The 27,272-nt window shown below is 43.3% G+C and overlaps 1 protein-coding gene across 1 annotated transcript in view; it reads left to right on the top strand.

Moving 5' to 3' along the window:
- The window catches only part of CLGN (calmegin), a 317,529-nt gene that overhangs the window by 276,093 nt on the left and 14,164 nt on the right, over nt 1–27,272 (top strand). Inside the window, exons 13-14 of the mRNA XM_069241043.1 lie at nt 10,563–10,722; nt 15,910–16,016. Coding sequence (XP_069097144.1) covers nt 10,563–10,722; nt 15,910–16,016 — 267 coding nt within the window. The remainder of the gene's footprint in view (nt 1–10,562; nt 10,723–15,909; nt 16,017–27,272) is intronic.

Genomic DNA, 27,272 nt, shown 5'->3' with positions numbered 1-27,272 from the left:
TGTCCATTTGTGTATCTGATGTCTGTAATTATACATCAAGTAAGACCTTAGACCTTGGTGACCTGCAGTCTATCAGTACTCTAGGATCCCTACCAAAAAGTGCCTCAGCAATCTAGATAAGAGTAGAAATAAGCATATGATTAGTCAATGATCAGTTGGTGAATTCACTGGCCGTAACCTACTATTGGTGAGGCTAAGGAAATGGATGACTCCTGATGATGCGATGTATTATACTTTAAATAATCTGCTCAAATGCCCTTACTAAGGTAGGTGAAAGAAATATTGCCACTGCTTAATTTGTCATAGTTGTTGGTCTTGGATAACATCAAAACAAGGTGTGAAGATGTTTTGAAGAGTCCTCACTGGGACTGGTTGTAGGTAAAGCAAAATGAAATGTCTTGATACAATGTGATGGTTACCAGTTACCTAGAAGCAAAGGCTGCCGCAGATAGAAACTCTGCTTGGCTTTATAATTTCTCCAGTATATTGTAATATGTATGTGAAATGCAGCCTGACAATCAAGGGCATATCTATTCTGGTTGATTTCTACATATCATTACCTTTGTTTCTATTCAGTACTTTCTTTCTCATACAGTAGACCATATAAGATTGGGTTAGATTATAATCAGAATTATCGCAGCTATGTCTGTGTATCGTGACACTAGAATCAGGAAGCCACTTATCTAAGGGACTTTGGCATTCACATTAATAAAAAGATTAACAAAGGTGGGTCACCAGCACACAGCTTTGGCACACATCCTTCAACCAGGGAAATGAGATTCTCAACCCCTGCTATCTGCCATACCGTAACGTAGCTAAGTTGTGATGTATTAATTATAAGACTCTTAGCTAGGCGTGATCCACCCCTTGGTTACATGGAGTTTTCCAGATCAACACACAAGTGATAAAATCAAACCAGCTTTATGAGCAATGAAGATCAAAAAAAAATTTGAATATAACTGAAAACAGTGATCTAGGGTGCTCTGACCTTTTGAAAAAAAAAACAGCTATTGAGCTAGACCTTGCCCTTATGAATCAATGACAGAATCCTGTGCGAGATAACTCTTCGGGATATTTCAGAGACAACATCAGTCACAAAGGTAGGTCCATAATTACATCACTTTTGTTATTTTGTTTTGATATAGCACACTAATCTCCCAAGAGGGTATCCAGGTGCTTGGGCAAGCTGTGTAGGTGTGTGGTCCAAGGTGCTTATATAAAGAGCTGGGTCTCCAGATTCTTGCAGAACCCACGAAGTGAGGAGGAGGCTCTGATGTGTTGAAGGAGGTTGTTTTGTGTTGTGGGTGTGATGTAGGAGAATAAGCGACCTACAGTTTTGCTTTTGTGGATGTGGGCAGTGTGTGAGTGAGAGTGAGGCAGAGCGTAGTTTTGGTGTGTTGGTGAAAGTGTATACAGATGTTCAGGTATTCTGGTCCTGTGTTGTGTATGGCTTTGAATGTGTGCTTGAGAAGTTTGAATTGGCTCTGCTTGTGAGTGGCGGGCCAGTGAAGCTTCCTGAGGTGCGATGTGATGTGGGTATGGCATGGGTGGCCAAGTATGAGTCTTGTGGCTGTGTTCTGGATGGTCTGGAGTCTGTGTAGGAGTTGTTTGGAGATTCCAGTTTAGAGAGCATTGTCGTAGTCCAGCCTGCTGGTGATGAGTGCTTGCATGACTGTGGTGTTCTGAGGCAACCAGTTGAAGATCTTTCGCAGCCTGAGTAGGATGTGGAAGCAGAAAGTGCATGGACTTGGGTCGTCATGTTTAGCTTATCATCTAGGATGATCCCTAGATTGCTTGTGTGGTCTGTGGGTGTTAGTGATAGCTCCAACGGAATCCAATGGGAAGGTCTTGTTACCAAAGACCAGAACTTACATCTTGTCAAAGTTGAGCTGCAGGCAAATGGTTTACATCCTGTCTGCGACCGTCATCATGAATTTGGTTCTGGTGGTGTTTGTCTTGTCCAGCAGTGATAGGATGAGATTGGAATCATCGGTGTAGGAGATGACGGAGATGTCTTTTGATTGAATGATGATGGCGAGCGGTGTCATGTATATGTTGAAAAGAGTGGGACTGAGGTACAATCCCTGTTGGACACTACATATCAGTTTTTGGGTCTCTGATGTGAAGGGTGTCAGCTTGACACTTTGGTTTCTTCCCAAACAGAAACAGACCCATTTGAGAGAAGATTCTTGTATGCCATTCTTGTAGAGTCTTCCGATGAGGGTGTTGTAGGAGACAGTGTTGAAGGCCACAAAGAGGTCAAGCAGGTTGAGGGCTGCTGTTTTTCCTTGGTCCAGGATGTTTTCAATGTCATCAGTAGACGCAATGAGCACTGTTTCAGTGTTGTGGTTCTTTCTGAATCATGACTGTGTGTTACCTAGAAGATAGTGAAGTTCAAAGTGGGTTGTTAATTGCTTTGAGGTGGGTTGTGAGATTTGATTCTTCCTTATGAAAAGGAACTATCACTACACATCTCCAGCTCCCTGGGTTATGCTAGGACACTACTATTGCATTAAAGGTGACCATTAAGAAAGGAGTCCATATTCCCAAGTTAGAATAAAGCATTAGAGAGTGAGTGGACAAACTAACACAGAGTTTGGACTCAAAGGAGTTGACATCAGGTTTCTTCCATGGTGGCAGTGGTTAGTGTGGCAAGCCCTATGAAAAGGTTGAGGTTGGAAGCATGAAATGATCATGCCAAGTGAGGGATCCTTTCCAGACACTGGAACAAGCCCTCTTGAGAAGATTGTAGCGAATGATTGCGTAGCCACAAAAACTAGTTGGATTGTATCTTATAAACAACAATTGTAACCATTATGTTTGCTGTACAACTACTAAGAACTGTAACAAATATATATTTTTTATAAACAAGTTTTATTGATTTTATTACAATACGCACACCATGTACACCGTCACAACCACTGTTACAAATAGTTAACGTGATAGGCAGTAACACACCCAGGGTAAAACAATAGGTCAGCCAAATATTCTATGTACTGACAGAATAATTACATGAAAGCCAGTCTGGCGCCACGACCCCTGGTCCCCAGCTCTCCCAAACCCCGCTGCACCGCTACGACCCCACCACCCTCCACGCCCTCAACCCAGGGCGCTCCAACACCTGCTTCCAAGCGCACCCCAAACGCACCCATGGACCCTTCACCTGCCACTCCTGAAAACGCATATTCCACCACGCAACTACCACGACCACCAGCCCACACGCCATCAACCACCTCAAGTGCATCCTGGTCAACACTCGATCCATCCACAAGCACGGCGTTGAACTCTGGGACCTCCTGGACTCCACAGCACCGAACGTCACCTTCATCACGGAGACCTGGATGAACGCCTCCTCGGCCCCTACATCGCCACTGCCATCCCCGAAGGCTACAAGATTTCCAGGAAAGACCGCACCAACCAAGTAGGAGGAGGAATCGCCATCGTCTTCAAAGACTCCATCAGCGTCACCACCTCCACCGAAGACACCCCCCTCGCCGCTGAACACCTGCATTTCCAGATTCGCACCGACCCCAGGACCACCCTCAGAGGATCCCTCGTCTACCGTCCCCCCGGACCGCGCGCCCCTTTCAGCGACTCCATCGCCGACTTCGTCTCCCCGCACGCCCTCGCCGGACTACATCCTCCTAGGCTACCTCAACTTCCATCTGGAACAGAACAACGACCCCAACACCACCGCTCTGCTCGAAAACCTCGGCCTCAAGCAACTGGTGAACACCGCCACCCACATCGCCGGACACACGCTTGACCCCATCTTTTCTGCCAGCAAACACGTTTCCTTCAGCCAAGCCTCCGTTCTACACTGGACCGACCACAGCTGTGTCCATTTCACATTCCGACGCGAGACCCGCCACCTCCGCACTCAACCCATCCCTCGTCGACAGTGGAACAAAATCCCTGAAGAACAGCTCTTCTCCGCGCTCACCATCAACCAACCCACCCTCACCACCGACGACACCAACGACGCAGCCCTCAGCCTCACGAACTGGATCACCAACTGCGCAGACAACCTTGCACCCCTCAGACGCAAGCATCGACAGGCCAACACCAAAAAACCTCTCTGGTTCTCTGACACCCTTTAGGAATCGAAGAAAACCTGTCGCGCCCTCGAGAGAACCTGGCGCAAGGACCACACCGCTGACAACATGACCGCCCTCAAGAACGCGACCCGCGAACACCACCACCTGATCCGCGCAGCCAAAAGGAATTTCTTCACCGACAGACTGGACAAAAACAGCCACAACAGCAGAGAACTTTTCAGCATCGTTAAAGAGTTCTCCACCCCCAACGCCAACGCCAACGCCGTCACGTCCTCACAAGACCTGTGCAACTCCCTCGCCACCTTCTTCCATCGCAAGATCACCGACCTCCACGACAGCTTCGGACACCAGACCCAACCAAGCATCACCGAACCCACACCCCCGGCCATCACCCTCAACGCCTGGACCCACATCAACACTGAAGAAACCAAAACCACCATGAACTCTATCCACTCCGGCGCCCCATCGGACCCCTGCCCTCACTTCATCTTCAATAAAGCCGACGACATCATCGCCCCGCACCTCCAGGCCATCATCAACTCTTCATTTTCTTCAGCTACCTTCCCCAAAAGCTGGAAACACGCCGAAGTCAACGCCCTACTAAAGAAACCTACGGCTGACCCAAGCGACCTGAAAAACTTCCGCCCCATCTCGCTCCTCCCCTTCCCTGCCAAGGTAATAGAGAAGACCGTCAACAAACAGCTTACCAACTTCCTGGAAGACAACATCCTTCTCGACCCTTCACAAACCGGATTCCGAACCAACCACAGCACTGAAACCGCCCTCATCTCAGTCACAGACGACATCAGAACCCTGATGGACAACGGTGAAACAGTCGCCCTCACCCTCCTCGACCTCTCGGCTGCCTTCGACACAGTCTGTCACTGCTCCACTGGGATCCAAGGCCAGGCCCTGGACTGGATCGCCTCCTTCCTCTCAAACCGCTCTCAAAGAGTTTACCTCCCACCTTTTCGCTCAGACCCCACCGAGATCATCTGCGGCGTACCTCAAGGCTCCTCGCTCAGCCCGACACTCTTCAATGTCTACATGAGCCCCCTCGCCGACATCGTACGCAAGCACAACATCATCATCACCTCCTACGCCGACGACACCCAACTTATACTCTCCCTCACCAAGGACCCCGCCAGCGCTAAGACCAACCTACAAGACGGCATGAAGGACGTCGCAGATTGGATGAGGCTCAGCCGCCTAAAGCTGAACTCGGACAAAACGGAAGTCCTCATCCTCGGCAACACCCCGACCGCATGGGACGATTCCTGGTGGCCCACGGCCCTTGGCACCGCACCGACCCCCTCAGACCACGCCCGCAACCTCGGCTTCATCTTGGACCCTCTTCTCACCATGACCAAACAAGTCAACGCCGTGTCCTCCACCTGCTTCCTCACCCTCCGTATGCTCCGCAAGATCTTCCGCTGGATCCCCGCCGACACCAGAAAAACCGTGACCCATGCCCTTGTCACGAGCCGCCTGGACTACGGCAACACCCTCTATGCTGGGACCACCGCTAAACTCCAAAAACGCCTGCAACGTATTCAAAACGCCTCGGCCCGCCTCATCCTCGACGTACCCCGCAACAGCCACATCTCCGCACACCTGAGACACCTGCATTGGCTCCCAGTCAGCAAAAGGATCACCTTCCGACTTCTCACCCACGCACACAAAGCCCTCCACAACAAGGGACCGGAATACCTCAACCGTCGCCTCAGCTTCTACGCCCCCACCCGTCTCCTCCGTTCCTCTGGCCTCGCACTCGCTGCCGTCCCTCGCATCCGCCGCTCCACGGCGGGTGGGAGGTCCTTCTCCCACCTGGCAGCCAAGACCTGGAACACCCTCCCCACCAGCCTCAGGACCACCCAGGACCACTCCGCATTCCGGAGACTCCTCAAGACCTGGCTTTTTGAGCAGCAATAGCCCCCCTCACTCCCAGCGCCTTGAGACCCGCACGGGTGAGTAGCGCGCTCTATAAATGTTAATGATTTGATTTGATCTTTACCACTTGTTCCATATCTTATTGTTTTTGGTGGGACAACTCCAGTGCTCATACACAGGCCTCTATTGCTGGGTGCACCAGTCTAGCTCCTACACCACTGAGCCACCATGGGGGGCTCAGATGTTTCCCAGTGGGACGCTGTTTCCCTCTTCACCACCATAGTGGCCGTACCCAGTAGGGCCCGGTCCGCCTATATGCCTCCCTCGCCATCAAGCACTCCCAGTATCAGTACCAGTGGGGAGAGGTCTGTAAACAATACATTTACCCTCAACAAACTATAGCCAGCCCACCACTGCTCCCCAGAGTGAGCTTAGCTCTCCACAAAACACGAAAATGTGTACATATATCATAAGATTCCTACACCCGCACCAGGCCATCTCAGAGTATTACAGCAGTGTGATGCCCTGGGAAATGGGGTGTCAGCTTTAATATGGTTCATGCACATAAAGCAACCCACTCACCTCCAAGACATCCCTTTAATATATCCAATGCTCTAACTGGACCAGATCCTGCCAAGGCTGAGCTCTAGCGGAGCAAATAAAAAGACATTTCTTTCCTCTGCCTACGAAAGAAGAAAAATACTATAGGGACGAAGCCACGCAGTGATTATTTCAGTAAGCATTGGTACCCCGACTTAAAATAATGTTTCACTATAATTGAGTAACCAACTTATTGCGGCTTATAAATTTGCCTTTCCAAGCGTTACAGTGCTTATGACACATGATAATGGCGCTATATACGTTGGTAAATATCCTGTTGTCTGCTGGTTCCATTTTTTTATTCATCCAGTAAGACCCTTTTTTGTGAATTTATCAAACCAGACTAAGTGCTCCCTTCCCAAGTGTCCACTCACCTCTTCCGGTTCTCCAAAGACCGGAAAGAAACAGTGAGACGTCAGCTGGAAATCTCACGCACCTTCTCCCGCCTCTCCCAGGTGTCCAGAGACCCGAAGATGGGAGAATGCAGGCGGCCCTTTGCCGCTGTCATTCTCTCTCCCCTGTCAATCATGACACACCGCAGACCCGCGCTGACAGGCAGTGTCAAGCAGCGCTGATAAAGCTCTCAGCGAGCCACTGTCAGTGCAGATGAGAGTGTGTGCAGGAGGGAGGCACCGAGGGTGGTGAGATGGTTGGAACGATGCCAGGTACTAATGTTTTTTTTTTTATATTGGAATGGTATTGGGGGTGGGGGTTCGAGATAGGTGTGGTAAGGTGGCAGGGTTTTACTTATTTATTTTAAATAATGGAATGGGTAGGTTTGGGACTTTTCCAAGCAGTGCATCAAAGTGGGAGGACACAGGTAATGGTTTTTCTTTTTGATGTAGATAAAGTGATGGGCGTTTCGAGGGTGGTGTTGCAGCGTGTCAGGACAAAAGGTATTGGGATTTTTAAAATATTGTGCTGTGGTTAGGGATGTTTTTCGAGACTGGTGTCAGGAACGTAGCTTCAAAGGGGTTTTGGGGTGTTACACCCCTTAATAAATGTATTTTGTGATAAATAGTTGGGTGCAGATGCTCTCAGTCGGGTATGGTGAGGTGTTCTTTGGTTTTCGGTAGGAATTTTTAAACACAAAGACAAAAACGCACACACTCTTTCCCTCTCTGTGTTACGAAAGGCTTCAAAAATGTTGGTTATTTCACAAAATAATGTGTTTTCTCCCACTTCTTACCCCTACCAATCAGCCTTCCTCTCCCTTTTCCACTGCCCCTTAAGCCCTCTTGTGCGCCTTGCTTGTGGTAAAATGTATTTTAACAATATGTGCCAGCGTGGGAACACAGGAGTTTGCCCCCCACCAATCTTACTGACAAATCTACGCCCCTGAGTGGTTTGCCAGGGTGGAGGGACATGGGACATTTTTGTGTATTTAAGAGTAGAGGGCTCTAAGAAGAGTGGGGGTGGGTGGGAGGACACCAGGTTCATTTTATACTTAAAGTACAGTTGGTGGGGGATTGAAGGAGGGGAGGCAACATCTTTTCCTCTGTGCAACCGATCCATAGGAATAACTGTGCATGAGAAGACAGGAGGCATAAATGTCAAAGATTGGAACTCTCTAGTGGTCAGCAACATGGAATGTTCCACCTTTGGTTTTTAAGTGACCTACTAAACAACTCGAGCTTTGTTTTTGTCTGTTTCATGTCACTTGGGGCCTCTCAGTGGAAAACCGCTCTATTATTGACAGATGTCCACCTAAAATTATATTTTTTCACATTTCACATAATTTAAAGCTACCACTTGTCTTCTAAAGTTAGCACACCTGTAAGTTTTGCATCTCTTCCTATCTGTGTTGTCTATTAGATTAGCTTAAATCCTGTTAACAAAGCCAATACAAATATGACTGTGTTTTTACAGTGTCGGATGCAAAGCCAAATGCAATGTGATACCAGAATATCATTGTTAGACTATTGCCTGACATAAATATTGTGTTCCAAATATTGTTTTCACGAATATCATGCCACTGAAGTTAATAATAGATGATCAACGCCCACTTTGTTCCCTAGTTGTACTATCTCCACTTTTCCCACTTGCCTCTTCCCCTGCCACAGTCCCAATTCTCGCCCATGTTGGTGTTCATGTAAAAAAACAATACTTCTCTGTTTTCTGTAGTGCACTTTAATAACTTCCTCATTAACAAGGCACTGTTAAAAAAAACTTCTAATAAACAAATAAGTGGTACAATATTATGGTAAACAAACTATAGGGCAGGATGTTTAAGTCCAGCAGTATTTATGTATATTAAATTTTGACAAACAACCCCATATGTTCTGATCTGAAGAGCACTGAAAGTAAGGAAGGAACATTATGTTTGTAGCATGTGTGGCTGTAGGTACACATGCTCTGCATACTATTATCATCTAGTGTTGGGAGTTCTTCCTCCTCAGACTCTGAGACGTTGGAGTCGATGATCTGGGGACTGGTTTGGTATCCCAGAAGCTCAAATGACACCTGATTCCTCTTCTTCGGTGGCAAGTGGATCAACCTTGCCGAAGATGTCAAGCATTTCCAAAGAGTACTTGGACATCCTGCTATGGGCCAATCATCTGTCTTGTTACTAACTCAGGAGTTTCTTGCTTCAGAATGCCAAGCAAGATTAGCATCTGCTTTCGACATGTTCTGGTGAGAGGCAAAGGTTGCAGATTATATGCAGATCGGCCCAGGAGGATTTGGAATAGCACTGGGGGCATAATTCAGAACAGCATCTGTTCCAATACGCCGAGTGCACCCTCATTCTCCGAAGCTAGTCTGGAGGGTACGCTAGATGCAAACTGCACAAGACGCCATTTGGAGATAGCTCAACTCGGAGATTATACCTGATTACTAATTGACCTCATTGAAGGACCAAGCACATTGTTTTGATTTCACAAAAGCGATTGGAAGTAGCCCTAAAGAAGTCCCAGGGGGAACAAAATGCATTGGCTATGACTACAATCAAAACATTTTTATGAGAAGTTAAGAAATAAAGAACTGAAGAATATCTACATTTGGGACTCTTTCACTGTGTTCTTTTGAAATATGGACACTTGAATCATATTACCTGTAGAGTCATATTCCTTTTGTAACTTACTTTGGAGTCTGGTGGGTGCGTTGAGCCGAAGGGCGTTTAGGGCCAAGTGTTCCGATCACTCGATGACAACGGGCTCGAGAAGTGAAGTGAGCATTGTAAGAAAGGAAATGTCGTCAAAGTGTCTTCTTGGTAACTGGAAGGAAGACACTAGGGCCTTAATGGGAACCAATTAACTTGTTGAGAATGGGAGAAATGCTGACACACATCCGTACCCAATGGCAGAGAAAAACAATCTAACAACGGAGTCACAGAGACCTCGTGGCTCAAAAGACTTCTTCGAAATCTAACAAGTTGCAAACATCCAAGCCCAATTCTAGGTGGAAGGAGTATGGACAACATGTGAATCTACCGCACTACATGCAATAAACAGATGCTTACAGGGTAAGTAACATTATCCTAACAGCAGCTGCCAAACAGGCTTATGTTCTGGTAAATAGGCAGCATGAGCTATCCCCTTATTCTTCAAATATAAGTCACTGGATTACCTTTTGGTTTGGCCATATTGTGCTCATCATCCCCTTTTCCCATGTGCAATTATTCTTCTGCCATTCGTATCCCAGCAACGTAGCACCAGTTCAAGTGGGAATGATGACATTATCTTTATCAATAACTAGTGAGTTGCAACCTTGTACTGCGCAGTCTGTGCAGTTTCTTCCTCTCTGTTACCCGCATCCCTGTTCAGCTCGCCAAATCTCTACAGTATTCAACACCTATGCCTTTACCTATACCAGTGCCCTTCACCAGCTCACTTCTTGCTTTATATATTAAGGAATCAGCATAAGAGCATGGCAATTAAGGAGGTGGTAATCTGTGCACAGAATAAAAAGTGAAAATCTAAGTTGCATGCAAGTAGCCGGCCAGTGTAGATTTTTCTTTTTTAATCTGTAAACATTTGAAACATTCATAAAGTTAACCTCTTTTGCATTTACCAGAGACAATGTGAAGCAACACCTTGCCAAGAAACTGAGGAACGTGAAGTTAAACCAACTACAAAAGGCGCGCTAGAAGCTATAGAGAAAGTTGAAGCAAAAGAAGAGGAGGAAGCCGTTCAAAATAACAAAGAAAAAAAAGTAGAAAAGGCCACTGAAAACGGTAAGATGCATTAAAAAGTTATCTACTCTAATGAAGGATTGTGTAGAAAATAGGTTCCACCCCTTTTATCCTCCCAGATTTTTCACCTTTGACTACCTAGTTTTTTAACTTTTTCTGTGAGCGAGCCTCACCAACGGAGTTAAACTCGCTGCAAATTCTATGGAAATGGATTGAAAACGCTAAACAGCAGTGTAGTGTCCACCTTTTAGGATAAGCTGCCAGGTTGTATAATGGATTCACGCATGCCTTAAGAACGCGGTCACAACAATGACCGCGTCGTTGCCACGCACTCGACCTAACCTGCCCTGTCATAAATGCTGAAACCTACCCCGTCCTGTTCTAAAAATTACCCTGAGCCTCCATCCCTCCCTGATCCCTAAAACCTACACTACCCTGTCCTAAAAGTCCCCGCCCCTGCCCTGAACCCTAAAAACTACCCCAAACCCCTGTCCCAAACCCAAACCCTAAAACTTAACTCATCCTGTCCTGAAAACTACCCCATACTCCCACCCCAACCCGGCACTGAACCCTAAAACATACCCTGCCCTGTCTTAAAAACTACCCTGACCACCAGGCCCAGTGTCCACAGATGCGTCAGGAATATTCGCAGACAGGAGTTTGAACCAAAATCTTATGCTTCCTTGAAGCAAGCATACCAAGAAGATTTTTTTTCGTTTTTCCTCGATCTTCCTCCTTTCCATGTGTCCTGCATTGTACAGTATACATATAAAGCCAGAGAGGTGTCAAAGGATAGTTTTTGCACCAAAAGGGTCCCGTTCCAGCACAAAAAATATTCCTTACAGAACACACAAACCCTTGCACTATGGTGCTAGGATAAGTGCATTGGCACGTGACAGCCTAAAGTGCGTCTGTGTAAGAAGAGAGGAAAACAGCAGTTTATTTTAGTAGATATGGCACTTTTAGTCTCTCTCATTCACCTAACTTTAGTTGTGTTGTGTTACATGACTTTTTTGTAAATCTGGGCCGTGGTATGCAGTGCCTGTGTTGAATTCCTGGTTTTCTTCTGTCCTTTGAAGTCTTCACCCAACCAAGAGGTTTTTTTATGCCTTTGCCTTTTTTCTACCTGAGAAGGCTCTGATCTGGATTTGGTTAAGCATCATGACCAGGACAGTGGCTTCTCCTGTCTTGTTCCTTTACATTCTGGAACTTGTAGTTTTGGTTTATTCATTGCATATCCAAGACTACAAATTCCAGAATGCAAAGAAAAACAACAGAACTCTTAACCTTTCTTTCCTCAGTAGGCACATGAAATCTTCCCTTTCTGTAAGACACTCAGGGGGTCATTCTGACCCTGGCGGGACCACGGGAGCACCGCCAACAGGCTGGCGGTGCTCCCGAGGGCATTCTGACCGCGGCGGTTCAGCCGCGGTCAGAAAGGGTAAACCGGCGGTCTCCCGCCGGTTTACCACTGCCCGTTGGAATCCTCCAAGGCGGCGCAGCTTGCTGCGCCGCCGAGGGGATTCTGACACCCCCTACCGCCATCCTGGGGTGTCGCGGGGCCCCTGGGGGCCCCTGCAGTGCCCATGCCAATGGCATGGGCACTGCAGGGGCCCCTGTAAGAGGGCCCCGCTTGTATTTCACTGTCTGCTTAGCAGACAGTGAAATATGCGACGGGTGCAGTAGCACCCGTCGCACCTTCCTACTCCGCCGGCTCGATTACGAGCCGGCTTCATCGTGGGAAGGACGTTTTCCCCTGGGCTGGCGGGCGGCCTTTTGGAGGCCGCCCGCCAGCCCAGGGGAAACCTCAAAGTACCCACTGCGGTCTTCCGACCGCGGTACGGTATTTTGGCGGCTCCCGCCGGGCGCGCAGTGACCGCGCCCGGCGGGAGTCAGAATGACCCCCTCAGTCACTTACTAACCCACTCCTTGGCAGAGCAGTTTCCAGAGTTGAAAGGTTTGCTGCAGCATTTGAATGACGCAACAGTGTGTGGGTGTGTGCATACAGTGCCATACATTGCTGTGATTAACGCCTTGGTTAAAGAAAATCTTTCATAGCATGCAACACAAAGAGAGACAGAATGATATGGTATTAACACCAGCACTGCAGTAGTACTGGCTAGTTACTGTGTGCAGGTTCCAACTTTAGTGCATGAGGCCCTTTCATAGGCAGTAGGCCACCCCAAAGTATATACTGGCCTAGTTACATGTGCAAGATTAGTGGTAAAACAATGCTACTATAGTGATGCAGATCCAGTAATAGTGTTTCAGATAAGTCACTTCTAAAGTGATACAGGCCCTATACAAATGTGCAGTACAGTGTAACAATACAGCTTCTGACAAATAATGCAGGGCCCTATAATCATGCAGCTATTTTCTTATTTGTCTGGGCCACTTTAACCTTTATGGCACGTCACACAGGCCACTAGTCAATGCTTTCCCAAATCCAGGTCCAGTGTGAAGAGTTAATTAATATGTGCATATGTCATCCCCACTCCTTCCCTTTCCAGGAAGCAGGTCGAACACTGTTAATGGTTCCATTATTTGAGGATGCCTTAGATCTTCCTGCTGGCCAGCAGATTATTGAACTTGCCCTTGTTGGGGGGACAAAGGACTGGAATCTGATTATGGCTGAGCCAGGGAAATATGACAATTCTTAAAGTGCCATCAGGATTGTAGATATGATGAACAGAACTGTGAAAACACACTCAGAATGCATGTTTACCTTAAAAGTTAAACCTAACTTGACCTTGTAGACCTAAGTGGGTGAAAATGTACTTAGGTTCAGATTTCACCTATAATGTGTAATTCATTTAAGCACCACAGACTATTTAGTAAGTACAAAAGACCTATGAATGCTTACTCACATTATAAGATCTACCCCAGATCAGCACCAATCCTTGAAGAGTCCTATCAGTGACAGACTTCCTGTGCATAAATACTACACTGCAGTAGTCTCACTCACGCAGCCCACACACTTGTGCACACGTGTGCAAACTGTTCACATGTAGCCAGCCCAGAACCTCTTATCTTAGCTATACAGCAGATCCTTGGGAAACGGCCTTTACAATGCAGTTTGTAACCATGCAGGCCGTAACCACGCAAGCATTACCATGCTTGCCTGAACCACACATGTGCCTGAACCACACAAATGCATGGTTAAGACATCATGCATATGTGTGGTTCAGACACACAGCGACAGGGTGGGGTATGTTTTAGGGTTCAGGGCAGGGGTTGGGGTAGTTTTTAGGACAGAGTGGGGTAGTTTTTTGGGTTCAGGGGTGGGGGTCAGGTACTTTTTAGGACAGGGAAGGGTAGGTCTTAGGGTTCAGGGTTGGGGCAGGGGTCGGGCAGTTTTTAGGACAGGGTGAGGGAGGTTTTAAGGTTTAGGGTGGGAGGGTCAGGGTAGTTTTTAGGACAGGGTGGGGTAGGTTTCAGGGTGGGGGCGTAGGTAATTTTTAGGACAGGACGGGGTAGGGTTTTATGTTTCTGGGTGGGGGTGTTCACTGTGCGCGATGGAGCTCTATATCGTAAATACAGCTCTACCATGCCGTCATTAAGGGGTACAGGGCAGCACAAAAAATCTGACGCATCAATGGTAATGCGTCAGATTCTTATAAATAAGCCCCAGAATTGTTTACCCAAGACCAGGATGGAAGGGATTACATTTGCGCAGGAAGGTAAAATGACCCTGAAGAGGTCTTGTGTCTACCAGGAGAGTTGACTCTATTTTTAAAAGCAATTGTAGCACACAATCTGTGTGACAATGAACAGTGATCTTCTCATGTCAATTTCGCTCCACTGTGATAATAAACTGGAGTTTGACATTTGCATTGTGGTATCAAATGTGTGAATGTGTGTTTAATTATTAGTGCACTTGCTCTGCATCATGTATGGAGTCGCAACATTTATTCTCATTGTTATGACATAAATGTATATAATGCATATAGGGACCTACAACCGTGAAGATAGAGGGTTAATTGCAGAGTATTTTAATGCGTGGTGAAGCACAGTGTTTCTCCAGATTTGTGCTTAAAATAGACCTTGGTAAGTTGGTCAGTGGGTGAAAGCCTCGCTCTTCCCAAACAAACCGGAAGTAGCAGTCCAGTGGATATTTATGGTTATTTAGTTGCACCGACATAATTTCTGTGAAGGATGTGTTCCTTTTACATTAGAACACTCTACCTCATCGTGTTTTAGCTGCATAACCGTGAAAACATGCTCCAGTATACTGAATGTGCTTGGCATAGCTGGCATACTCTCACATTTGCCACAACCCCTCTGACTTAAACTCAGATGTTGTTAATGGCAACAACCCTCACTCTGAGAATCTTTCCAGCACAACTTTCTAATCATTTCACGTTATTACCAGAGAAATGAATGCACTGAATTGCAGTGATTCCTTTTCATGATTATTCTAATGAGGCCGAGGATGGACTTGGCATGCACAGAGCACTGTGGCGTTGTCTAAAGGTAATGATTGCAGAGAGGACGGCGGCTGGATGGGTATGATGGCTGGACTATGTCATTGCCTTGTAGAAGTCGTTGCTGGAAGTGGCACTGCTCTTTGCTGCACCTTAATTGTAATTCTCAGTGCCGGTGTAATTAGCAGTTAAGGGGACTAAGTGGGCATGGAGTTTGGAGCCACCCGTCTATCAATCTGTCACTCCGCCTGTTGGCCACCTATCTGTAGGGCTCGTTGGGTGATATCTGCCTGCCTGTTGTATGTGTGTGTGAGAGAAAGAGGCAGACACAGCGTGTGCGTGTGCGTGTGATCGATCTCTGCGGGAGCCTTTATTTTTGGTCTGTATGCATGGATTCGGCTTTCTGTGTCCCTGGTCATGGTTAAATTCACTCATGATGGTTTCACTATTCCCTCTATGAATTCCTGCAGGCCTGCCTATGCGTATGTCTGCTGATCTGAGTGGTTGGCTATCTGCAGGCCTGTTGTTGCTCTACTGCACATATGCATGAATATCAATGAATACGCACTATGCAAAGGTCGAACCTGTTGTCTTTGCTAATGTTCTTATAATTCTGTTACCGGTCTTCAAATTGCGCTGTTAATTTATCGTACATGCATACTCACATTTCAATTGCGCTAATCCGAGAAAATTCACAAATCTCACAAGAGCCTGGTGAAAGGTAGCAGCGTTTTAAGTGATGGTGTCATCATTTTTGTTGCGGCAGCATGTTCTCTGATCTGTATTGTGAATCGGTTTTTTTTAGAACGTGAAAGTGAGCAAAAGGGCGACGAGGAAATTGAAGCAATTGGCAACAATGAAGAGAACGGGTGTGAGAGTCACACATTAATTAAATCGGTCTCTGACGAGGAGGTAAGTCTTTCAGCTTTTTGGCAGATGGTTGTTGACCACTCGCCTTCTCCTGGTGAATCTGTAGAATTGGGTTGTTGACATTCTTTCTTACAAAATGTTATTCATCAATACTTTTGTGTGCGTATATTCTACGGGGTAGTAAAAGCTTGCACGCTTTGCGTTAAATAACGGGTGCAGTTCCAGTCATAGGCAGGAGATGGCAGCACACGAAAGCTAAACCACGGTTCCACACCGACGTCTTGTCAAAGGGCTGTTGTGTTCCAAGAAGAGCAGTATCTCTAGGGAAATTCATATTTGCTTAACTATAATTGTATTGCAATCACATTTTTTAGCGCTTATTCCCCCAGACGCGCTACTCCAATACCTAAGATTTGTGGTTAACCCAGTGGTAATTAGTCAGTGCTGTAATTTTGTTGGTTATTGGGTTAATCTTGTGCTCCAGGGACCTATTTAAAGCTATTCCTCAAGTTTCTAGCGGTGGATTCATTCCACGGGAGTTACGTGTGACTTTAAGAGTGAGCTCGTGCAAGTGGAAAAACTAGAAAAAGTAATTAGGGTGGTGGAGGATAGATATCGTGAGAATGCAATGGGAGGCGACATAGAATGAGAATTTGTGATTCAGGAGAGTGGGTTAAGTAAACAGGCTACAAAAGGTTGTGTATTACAGGAATGGGTACTTAGAAGGGGAGTTTATGATTTGTAAAGTGGGGTACAGGTAATTTACTAAATTATAGTAGAGTAAGGCACGAATGTGATAGATCTGGGTGCACTCAGAGCCACTAAGGTAGGGAGGGGATAGGTAAGCATCATTCAAACATAAAAATAGGAGAGAAGAACCCCCTAGCTGTAGGTAAGGTTAATTTGCATGCAGGGTCTTTTATTAATACTGAGAAAGGATGCAATCTGGGGAAATTATAAAGAGCAGACAAAACCTGTGGGCAGTCAATAAATGTTATTGTTTTTTTCGCTGTTGACGGTGTGGATACAGTATGTTCCATATATATATATATATATAAACATTACTGACCGTTTTTGACTTTGTACTATTTGTACTTGTGTGGTATGTCCACTTAGCAGGTCGTTGTTTGTCTGGAAAAGATGTGATGAGTTGATAATCCCGGGGATTTGCATAGGTCATTGTTATGTATTTGTTTGAGACTCATGCAAAGGTGGTAAGTTCCTAAGGGGATATGGTTCTGTCATATATTAGGGTTGTTTCTAATGGATTCTGGCGACTTAGCTCTTACTTGACCGAATTGGGCTCTGCAGGGTATCTGTCTGTCGGCAGAAATGAGCTCATGTGGATTCTTTGTTGGATCACATTGTGAATAATCCGGTCCTAACCCTCCTTCTGAATTCTCAGTGATTCTCCGTGGCTTTGATCTTTGCAAGTAAGGAATTCCATAGTTTGGGCTTGAACAGAGAAAGTAGTGTCACCAACGTTTGTCTTCCTATAAGCAGGAATTGTTAACGCACAATGCCAGTCTGGAGCGTAAATTCGTTGGTTGGGGGTATTTAGTGATTTTTGCGTAAATTAATTTTGGTCCTTTGCCATTTTATAGCTGTGTGTGATGCACAGTAGATTGAAAGCGGATGTCCTTGCTTTTTCGGAGCCTAGAGCCTTCTTGACTGCAGGGATGTGGCATCATATATTTACATTTAGAAGTAGACTTGCTACTGAGTTTTGGATTCACTGCACTTGGGTTTAGCTGCAAGATATGGAGATGGAGGGGAATGCTTTGATACTTTCCCCATAAGGTGGGGGTTCAACAGGGACGCTTGCTGGCACCCATTGTTTTTGCTGTACATTGACAGGTTAGAACCAGCTGTTGTGAAATTACAATCCAATGTCCCGATGGTAAATAAAAAATCCATTCCAGCACTCTTGTATTCAGATGATGCCTTGTTGCTCGCAAGGATGGCAAATGGCCTTAGGTGATTGCTTGCCTTTTTCGTCTCCTACATGAAACAACTTGTTTTGGAGACAAATCTCACAAAACCTTCATCATGATGTATGACCCTAAAAATGTGAAAACACTCTGTATAAGTATCAATGCCAGGACCATCGAGAAAGTGACTCAGTTCACTTACCTTGGTGTATTGTGATAGCTCCTGCACTTGTGTACCCTGTGCTGCAAATAGAAAACAAGTAGTTTTTTGCAGGCAGTTGCTCAATCTTTTTCTTTATTTCTTCTATAGGGAATAAGCCAGTTTGCCTCTTACTCTAGCGCTATATATGACAATGTATACAGAGTCGAACTTACAGAGCAGGAATATGGGTTACTGGGATATAGGCTGTATCCAAGTTGAAGAAAATCCAGTGTGCCACAGTATTCTTGGGGTTCCCTTGACAACATCTCTCTTTGTTACCCATCAAGAACTGGACCTGGACTATGCTGAGGATCTGATCAAACTTGCCCCCTGCTCTTGTGGTGCTCAGTCTGGTGTAATGGCCAGGCTAGCTGAAACAGACAGATTATTTTAGATTGTCTTTCTTGTGCCCATTGGAATAGAATTACTTGGCTCAAGTACATCAGATACAGCCATTGCTTTTGGCTGCCCTTCTATCTTTGAGAGCCAGTTCGATCTTTGTAAGATCTTTGTAAGAAGGATAGGAGGCAAAGAACTTATGAAGCTCTTCTTGAGAGAATACTTTCTGGTGCATACTTCGCTGTGGTGGCTCCCTACTTGGCTCAGGTCTTGGGATCTTGGGAGCGTATTCTATTGTCTCAGTTTAGGTTGGGCTCCATCAGATGGATTTTATGTTTTCATCAAGGTCAATTTGAGACCTCTAATATATGTATCCGTCCATGTGATTAGGCCTCCACTCAGTCTTTAATACACGTCAACTTTTTCTGTAAAATTTATCTCCCCCTTCCAAACACTTTAATGCCCCTGCTATGGAAATATACATTTCGCAAGTGTAGAGTGACACTTCTCTACCTGCAGCAACTTTATTGTCCTGAAGTATGTTCATCTGTGGGTTCATTTTTAAAGTATGCAATACGTTCACACAATGTAATGATTTTTTAATTTGTTCTTCATGTTATTGATTGATAATGCATGTCTGAATTGCTGCTATTCAAATTCTTAATAATTCGTATGGTGGACTTTGTATTCCTGAGCTTAATGGTTTTTATGGCGTTTTTACAGATATATTTGTATCTTTTATGATCTGCTTTTTAAGTAAATGAAGAGCATAGAAATTGAAATTGAGTTTTGTATTCTTTGAAGCCTTATAGTTGCCATTTGAATGCTGTGGTATATAATCTGTTAGCATAGTCAAGTTTGGAAAGGATGATTGATGCTGTTCCGTTTACCTTTTGAGGAAATCCAAGATGTGGAAAGATGCATTCAAGTGTTTCTATTGTGTAGACAATTGAATGAGACAGCCTCTCCACTTGCCTATTTATGGAAATTGTGGAAGCAAAAAAGACTCAAAGATTTGTCATGTTTGGAGCAATTTCTGGAAGGGAGTGCCTATTTGTTTGGCCAGAAAATCATAGGATCATAATGTTTCCATTCACCACAGATCCCTATTTCAGTTTTTGGAGCATTTAGCTAGAGGGGATTCTACATCATTGGTCAGTGGCTATGAGGAAGGTTATTCGATCAATGGCTATAACTTTAGGGTTATCCAGTTCGAGAATTATTTGTATATAGTTGGAGATCAGTTGGAAACTTGAAAAGATGTAGTAGTGGTTTCACATATAGGTTACAGGGTAGAGTTAAGATGGTCAGGGCCGGCTGTAGCACTGGTGGCACATGGTGTGACAATCTTTTTTGGCACCCCATCATGACCTCCTCCCCGGTTTCCCTCACTGCAGCCTGGCTAAATTGCCCCTCATGTCTCCATAGCCCCTCTATCACATACATTAAACTACTGGTAAAAGCTCGTTTTACCAATCCACTCAGCTATCCACATAAAATACTGATCTGTTTTTTTGAAGCAGGCATTTTGGCCCTCTGCTCTATCTACTTTGTGCCAAGTCAATACTGTTACTAGACAAAACTCCTGTGTCTCTCGCTGTAGCAGGAACATTAATCACAAGAGTTATCTTGGCATTTTTATTTCTATCTGAAAGCTGGACACACAAGGAACTCCGCAGCAAGTGCTTTTAAATCATATGTTATTGCTCAACACAGCACCCCCTGAGGTCAGTGTCTCCCCTCCAGGTCAGCGCCCAGTGCAGCTACACCTGTCTCACTGCCCTAAAGCCAGCCCGGGAGATGATAGATTCCCGTGTATCTCCTGCTTTTGTGCAAAAACTGAGCTTGTGAATCTGGTAGGATCTGTTGCTTAGGTAAGAGAAAAACTTGTTGAGAGTGAATTAGTCTATATTGCTTTTTACCAGTCTAAAAAATCATTGTGTACTCTGTCAAAACTTGCTCAAAGGTCCAGTAGTAATGCAGCTGCACCATTTTTGTTAACAATGTATTTTAGGTCATCTTAAATTGCGAAGACGGCAGATTCGGTACTTTTCTCTAGGAGGAATCCTGTCTGCCAGTCTGAGAGCAGTTTATTTTCTTCTTTTAACATTGAGATGATGTCAATGTTGACCAAAGGATCTTTTTGGAAATATGGGAGGCCAGGCATCAGACCAGCTTTTGGTTCCTGATCAAATTCTGACGTTGTAATTTCTAGGTAGGCGGTTATAGATGGGGATTTTGTTTTTGCTGTGAGTGTTTTTGGCTGTACAATAGAGGTTGTTTCTCTTGGTTCTTAGATAATAATCCTTGCCTGGGCATTTGGCATTGCCCATCCTGCTTGAGTAATGTATTTTTGTGGCCGTCTTAATGTATGATCTGTACATTTTATGCTGTCTATGTAAGCACATTATTATTAGATATATATAGGGTTCTTGGACTCGAAGTATCTGCATTGCAGTGTTGAAATGTGCCCTTAAGTGCTTTGCAGTTCTTTATCTATCCAAGTGGCCTTCTTATTTTTTGGTTTGTTTCAAAGTTGTTATGTTGTGCCATGGTAAGCAGTATTTAACTGGCTGTGGCACCACTATTTTGCTTAATATTGACTGGACCCACTGATATATTACAGATGTCAACATGCTCTTGCCAAATAAATAAACCAACAAACATATATATAAATAAATGCATTTTTAATTTTCCATGAAGGTATGAATAGCAAGGCAGTGATGTCACAAGAGTGGCCTTTAGTAAACTGTTGGCTACCTTCCACTTACGTATAAAGCCACCAAGCCACTCATTCGCCCTTCTGCCCATCCATCCATTTATTATAACGCAAACCAGGTATGGAAACGGGGACTGGTTTCTTGCCTTCCTAAGTGAATAAGGAGATAAATCTGACTTCAATAAGTTTTTAGAGAACACTGAGGGCAGGTGTGTGGGCTGCATGACAAAAAACCATCAACAAAAATATCAGCAACAAAAATACTGCCAGAAAATATTGAGGGCAAAAAAATCGACTTCCCATACGTTATAGGTAAAGTCAAAAAGATTGGTAGCAAAGTGTAGAAGACCACAATATTGTCAAGAAATAGGTAAGTATATCGATTTTTTAAACTATTATACACTTAAACTATATAAACTTACAAATATTACATTATTGTAAAAAATACTTTAAAATATATATGACAAATCACAACTTACAAACATAAAATACATATGTTAAAAGAGTTTAAACATAAATCGTAAAAAAAGAATTATTACAAACACTAGATATTAAAGCATTAAAAATGTATTACATTACAAACATATAATAAAAAAATAACAAAAAACATTACTGCAAAGTGAATTAAAAATAGTTTACAATAAAATAACATTCAAAATTAAAACAAACGTATATATTAAAATAATTTAAAAAATCAGATATAAAAGTAGACTTGGAGGGGTCAAACTCACTATTCCCAGTCCAACCTGAGCAACAGTAGAGAAAGTGTTGGACTTTGGAGGGGTTATTTCTGCTATCACCACTCGAATGTAGGCACCAGTAGGGAAAGTGTTGACTGTGAAGGGGTCAGATTTACTATTCCAACTCCAACCTGAGCAACAGTAGGTAAATTGCTGGACTTAGGACGGGTCAGATTTACTGTTCCAACTCAAACATAACAAACAATAGGGAAAGTGTTGAACTCTGGAGGGGTCAATTCATTTTTCTTTACCTATCCAAAATGTAACCCAAAATAAATTGCATATTTATATATAAAAATAAACGAACATAGTATATTTCAATAGGCATGTAAAATGCTTTCACATTATATAATTTAATATAAATTATTAAAAGCTAAAAACACAAACCTAACATACAGAATTATACTTAAAACAATTTAAAAACATTATACAATTTAAAAAATGTAAAACAATAGGTTTGACATACTTCCCACATTATTACCCTAAAATTCAAACAACCTCAAAATAAATGAAAATAGAAACTGAAACAAATAGCAACACACTTTATTTAAAAAATAATCATAATACAAAATTAATGATTGTACAAAAACCTAAATCATAATACATCTAATTGATTGGTAATTAAATACGATGCACAATCAATTAATGAAAAGTGTTACCATGTATTTAAAATTATATACCAAATAACTCAAAATTACATAAATAATTAACAAATTAAAACATATTTAAAAAGTAGAGAACTGAAAAGTATTTTTAAAAAACCTTCTAACCCTATTCCCTGAAAAAACTAACAACTTGCCAAAAGTATTGACAAAAGTAAAAAATAATAATAATAAATATATATATATATATATATATAAACAAATTAGGAAAACACACTAATATAATTAACATAGTTATTATTAAAATAATGAAAACGTGTAGCACAAAAACTAATAAGACTCAAAAAAACTTTAAAAAAACAATATAATGGACAACAATATTAAAAACCAATATACAAGACTTTAAAATGATTTTCTTACCCTGTATATTATACCCCACCATATTTTTGATATAGCAATATTTTTCACACAATATGTGTGGCTCACAATATTTTTTAGACAATATTTTGGCGGAATACCAGAGCATGCCCACTGTACAGTCATCACAGAGCAGAACTTTAAAGGGTGGCCAGTCATTTTTACTAAAGCATATAGATTCACCTCAAAATCTTTGGAAAGGTCTGGTTGAAATGAAATTTTCAGCAAATGTCAAGCTCAACTGACCAGGCATGTTGACACATCAAATGCAAAAGAAGACCAGCAAATGAGCAAATGGTGGTTATGGCCCAAGGAAATATAGATACTTCCAGTAGGAATGATGATCATGCATCAGATAGCCTTAAAGGAGTAAAGATATAAATAATGTTAATTCTTTTATTTGAAGAGCTTGAATTTTCATGGAAATTAACAGAAAAGGGACATAGTTGTATGAGGTACGAGTCTTGGAAAAAACACATGCAAATGGCTTTCTTCTGGATCTGTTTTCTGATTTGGGCTTTCAGCGAGAAAGGAACAGATTCACCACAAGACGGCCAAGCAAAGTCAAGAGGACTAAAGAATGCCAAGAGGACCCCCAATAGTTTTTGCCTTTTTCGAGAGTTTGCCGTCTACTTGCTCACCACTATGCATCTGCAGTTTCAAATTGCCATCATGTTGGATAGACCTGGAAGAAGAACTCTAGCTGAATAGCTGTTGTGACGACCTGAAAAATTATGGCCAAGTCCAGCAGATATTTCATATTTGAACCTCTACCCGATGATGTTTTTAACATGCTGCTGAGGTGTTGTCAACCATCAGTTGTATACAGCATTTGCCTTTGTTCTTGCCTACACTGTTACCACCCACTACAAACCCCTTCTATCCTAATGCATCTTCAACATAAAATGCTCTGCTGTTGCTTGGTGCTATGGATCTCCATACAATGTTTCACTGCTTCTCGTTTCTATGGATCTAGGTCCATGCTATATCTTGAAGGAATAAAGTACAATAGACTTGCTGTTGGCCCTACACTTCTGAGATGTATTTGGATGGACTGGATTTCTACATTATTAAGGATATGTGTTGTATGAAATAAATATTACCATCATGTGAAGGAAAGCCAGTACCCAAAGGAATGGCAGTGCTAACCTATAGACTTTTAGAGAAGGGCATGGATTCAATCTATGCATTGCATGATCATTAGCTGTATGATATATCCCACAAAAGACACGTCCATATACCATGCATAACTATACCATTTGTAGTTATTTACACATCTCACATTTACACAGCTCTTAAACTACATCTGTTTTTGATGTGTGGTGTCACGTTTTAGCACTATTGGAAGATGGAAAATGTTTTTGCCAAGCCCACAATTTTGTTGCATACTTTGCCATCTGGAGTCCGCAGACTCTGTGACTGCCTTTTTGGTACCTTTTCCACCTATTATTGACTCACTTGGTGATCGACAAGTGATAATTAGCCAGCTGCTTCCCGACCTATGTTTAGGCACTTTTACACCGAATATATTTTGCTTCTTTTGCAACATATACTTGCACCGATTTCCTAGTGGATTTACTACTTGCAGGCCGAAACTATAAAAAAAAGGATATTAATTCCGGGCCACAGCTCTCACTTCCTGAGGGTGTATAATGAAAATCTGCACTGGCTCAGTGCCAAGCCAAGAGCCTGTATTTTTTGTATTTGAGGCTTCGAATGTGATTACAAATAACTTAAAATTCCTTTAACATATGGGATGCAGACAGCACCAGTCGGAAACAGTCATTAAAGGCATGCAGCTCTGTGCAGATATGGCCCCTGGAGGAGCACTGGATGAATTTCATGATAGTAACTGGTAGCTGAGTAACATGACCTGACACCTTAGGCCACAGAAAAATATTATAAGCATTATCCACAAAAAAGAGAACAGACTAAAATAGGTGTTACAAACTAAAATAAACAATTGAATACGTAGTGAGTAAATGTTAAATAATTACAGTATGTATCTAATAAATAAAAAAGCAAAAAACACCCAATTAAAATGTTTTGTTTAATGCACTAGGTTTGGGCGTAACTAGCATAATTTCATGTAGCATAATAATGCAGAATTACCTAAAATAATTCTGTGAGATTACGTGGAATTACGCAAAAATAGTCTATTTTATTAGTATAAAAATGCCCTATTGCATCCAAAATAGACACAAGGATACATAAATAGCGAGTGTGAAGAGCTGCTCGCTAAATGTGCTCTTAGGGTAGGATTTCCCCCCAACATGCTCCCCACATTTAGCACTAACTTCTCATGGCAAAACGCACCCTAGCGTCAAAAATGGACACAAGGATGCCTTTTGCACTAAGAAAATAGCGCTAAATGCAACTGGACATAAACAGCAGTGCAGGCAGCTGCTCGTTCTCATTAAATATGCTCTTGCGATAGGATTTATTACCCCTAACTACGCAAGTGGGCGGAATCTCATCGGTAATTTCTCATCAAAGAGTAACTCGGAACTACAGAAATTACTGATTACTCTATCGTAATTTAAATTCCCCCTAGGCCTAGCTAACACCTCATGACCACATTATTTACCTATTTGTAGAAGGTAGACATCACCAGCTTCCTGTCAAATAGAGACGGTCCCGAGGAACTGACCTGCCACAAGCAAACATCCTATAGTCAACGAAAGCTACTGCACAATAGGCAGTTTTACAACAAGAGGCAGCCACAGGTTTCATTTCCTACGTGATAATAGGGGGGGGTGAGAAGTCAGTCAATCAATAAGCACAATATAAGCGCAATCAATGCCATACTGGCCAACAAATGTGATTTTCCTGTTTCAGTTATTATTTTAAATGTAGTAATTAGCCATTGAAGGCATATTACTTCATCATTAATTAAAATAAAAGAGAGGCATATCGAGGAATATTTGAAGAAGGATTGAGGATGGTAAGTAGGTGTAACAATTAGAGTATAAACAACGAAGACTGCAAAGGAAAAATAAGCAACCAACTACAGATGAAGAAAGTACTGATAAAAACCACAAACAGAAAATAAAGGGCTTTTTGATCAGGGATGCAAGGGATGACTTATTAGGTTCTTCGCTCCGAGTAGCTATTGATTCTCTTTTATCGCCTATGGACCCCTTTCCTAATGGGCCAAACCCTTACCTCTACTGTTTTCTGAGACTTAGGGGCATATTTATACTCTGTTTGCACCAAATTAGCGTCATTTTTTTACTCTAATTCGGTGCAAAACTAACTACATATTTATACTTTGCTGCTAGACCCATATAGCACCAAATTTATGGAGTTAAAGTCATTTTTTGGAAGTGGAAACCTACCTTGCCTTAATGAGATGCAAGGTAGGCCTGCTCATGCAAAATGCAAAAAATGACTCTATGGCCTTATTGCCATAGTTATACTCCCGTGCAAAATTGGTGCACCGGAGGGAGAAGGGGGCAAAAAAATGGTGCAAAGCTTGCTTTGCTCCATTTTTTAACTCCTGGGTCAGTGCAGGTGTTAGGGGACCTGTGGGCCTATTTCCATGGTAGAACACCATGGAATAAGCCCGCAGGTGTCCTTCCAGGCCCCAGGGGCACCCCCACCCACACCAGAGGAACTGCAGAGGATGGGGGACCCCATACCAGGTAAGTAGAGACAAGTACAGGTAAGTATTGCATTTTGCATTTTATTGTTTAAAGCCCTGTGTTGGGCCCCCATACATGGCACAGGGTGCAATGGCCATGCCCAGGGGACCCTTGTCCCCTGTGCTGACCATTGGGGTGGTGGGCATTACTCCTGCCTTTTCTAAGACAGGAGTCATGTGGCATGGCAGGTTTAGCACCATAAAATGACGCTAATCTGGTTAGAGTCATTTTTTTACTCTAACCTGCCTAAAGTCATTTTTTGTGCTAAACCCCCTCCTATTCCGCCAGCCCCAGCCGACTAAAGTGATTTTTTTTTTTTTTTTTACTCTAGCCTACCCTTTGCACCGGCTTGCACCATTCCATAAATATGGTGCCCGGCTGGTGCACAGAAATGGTGCAAGCCGGTGCTAAACTTTTTGGTGCAAAACTGCTTTAGTGCAGTTTTGCACCAAAACGTATAAATAAGGGCCTTAGTCTGTTCAGAAGAGAGGCAGTTTTCTATTGCTTCTTTATATTGATTAGCAAGCAGACATCTTACATTCCTAGGAACCTTTTCAAGCAGGTATGAACCTTTTTTAAGCAGGTATCTTAGATCAGGTCAACTGTGATGTGACCAAATCTTGATACGTTCCACGATAATAGTTTTCAGTCGGCAGAGGCCTGGACATTGTTTTAATAATTTGCCTTACTTGGTTCCTTGAATT

This window comes from Pleurodeles waltl, chromosome 1_2 (assembly GCF_031143425.1).
Source record: "Pleurodeles waltl isolate 20211129_DDA chromosome 1_2, aPleWal1.hap1.20221129, whole genome shotgun sequence".
NCBI lineage: Eukaryota > Metazoa > Chordata > Amphibia > Caudata > Salamandridae > Pleurodeles > Pleurodeles waltl.
The sequence above is the reverse complement of the archived record's forward strand: the minus strand, read 5'-3'. Positions and strand labels throughout refer to the sequence as shown.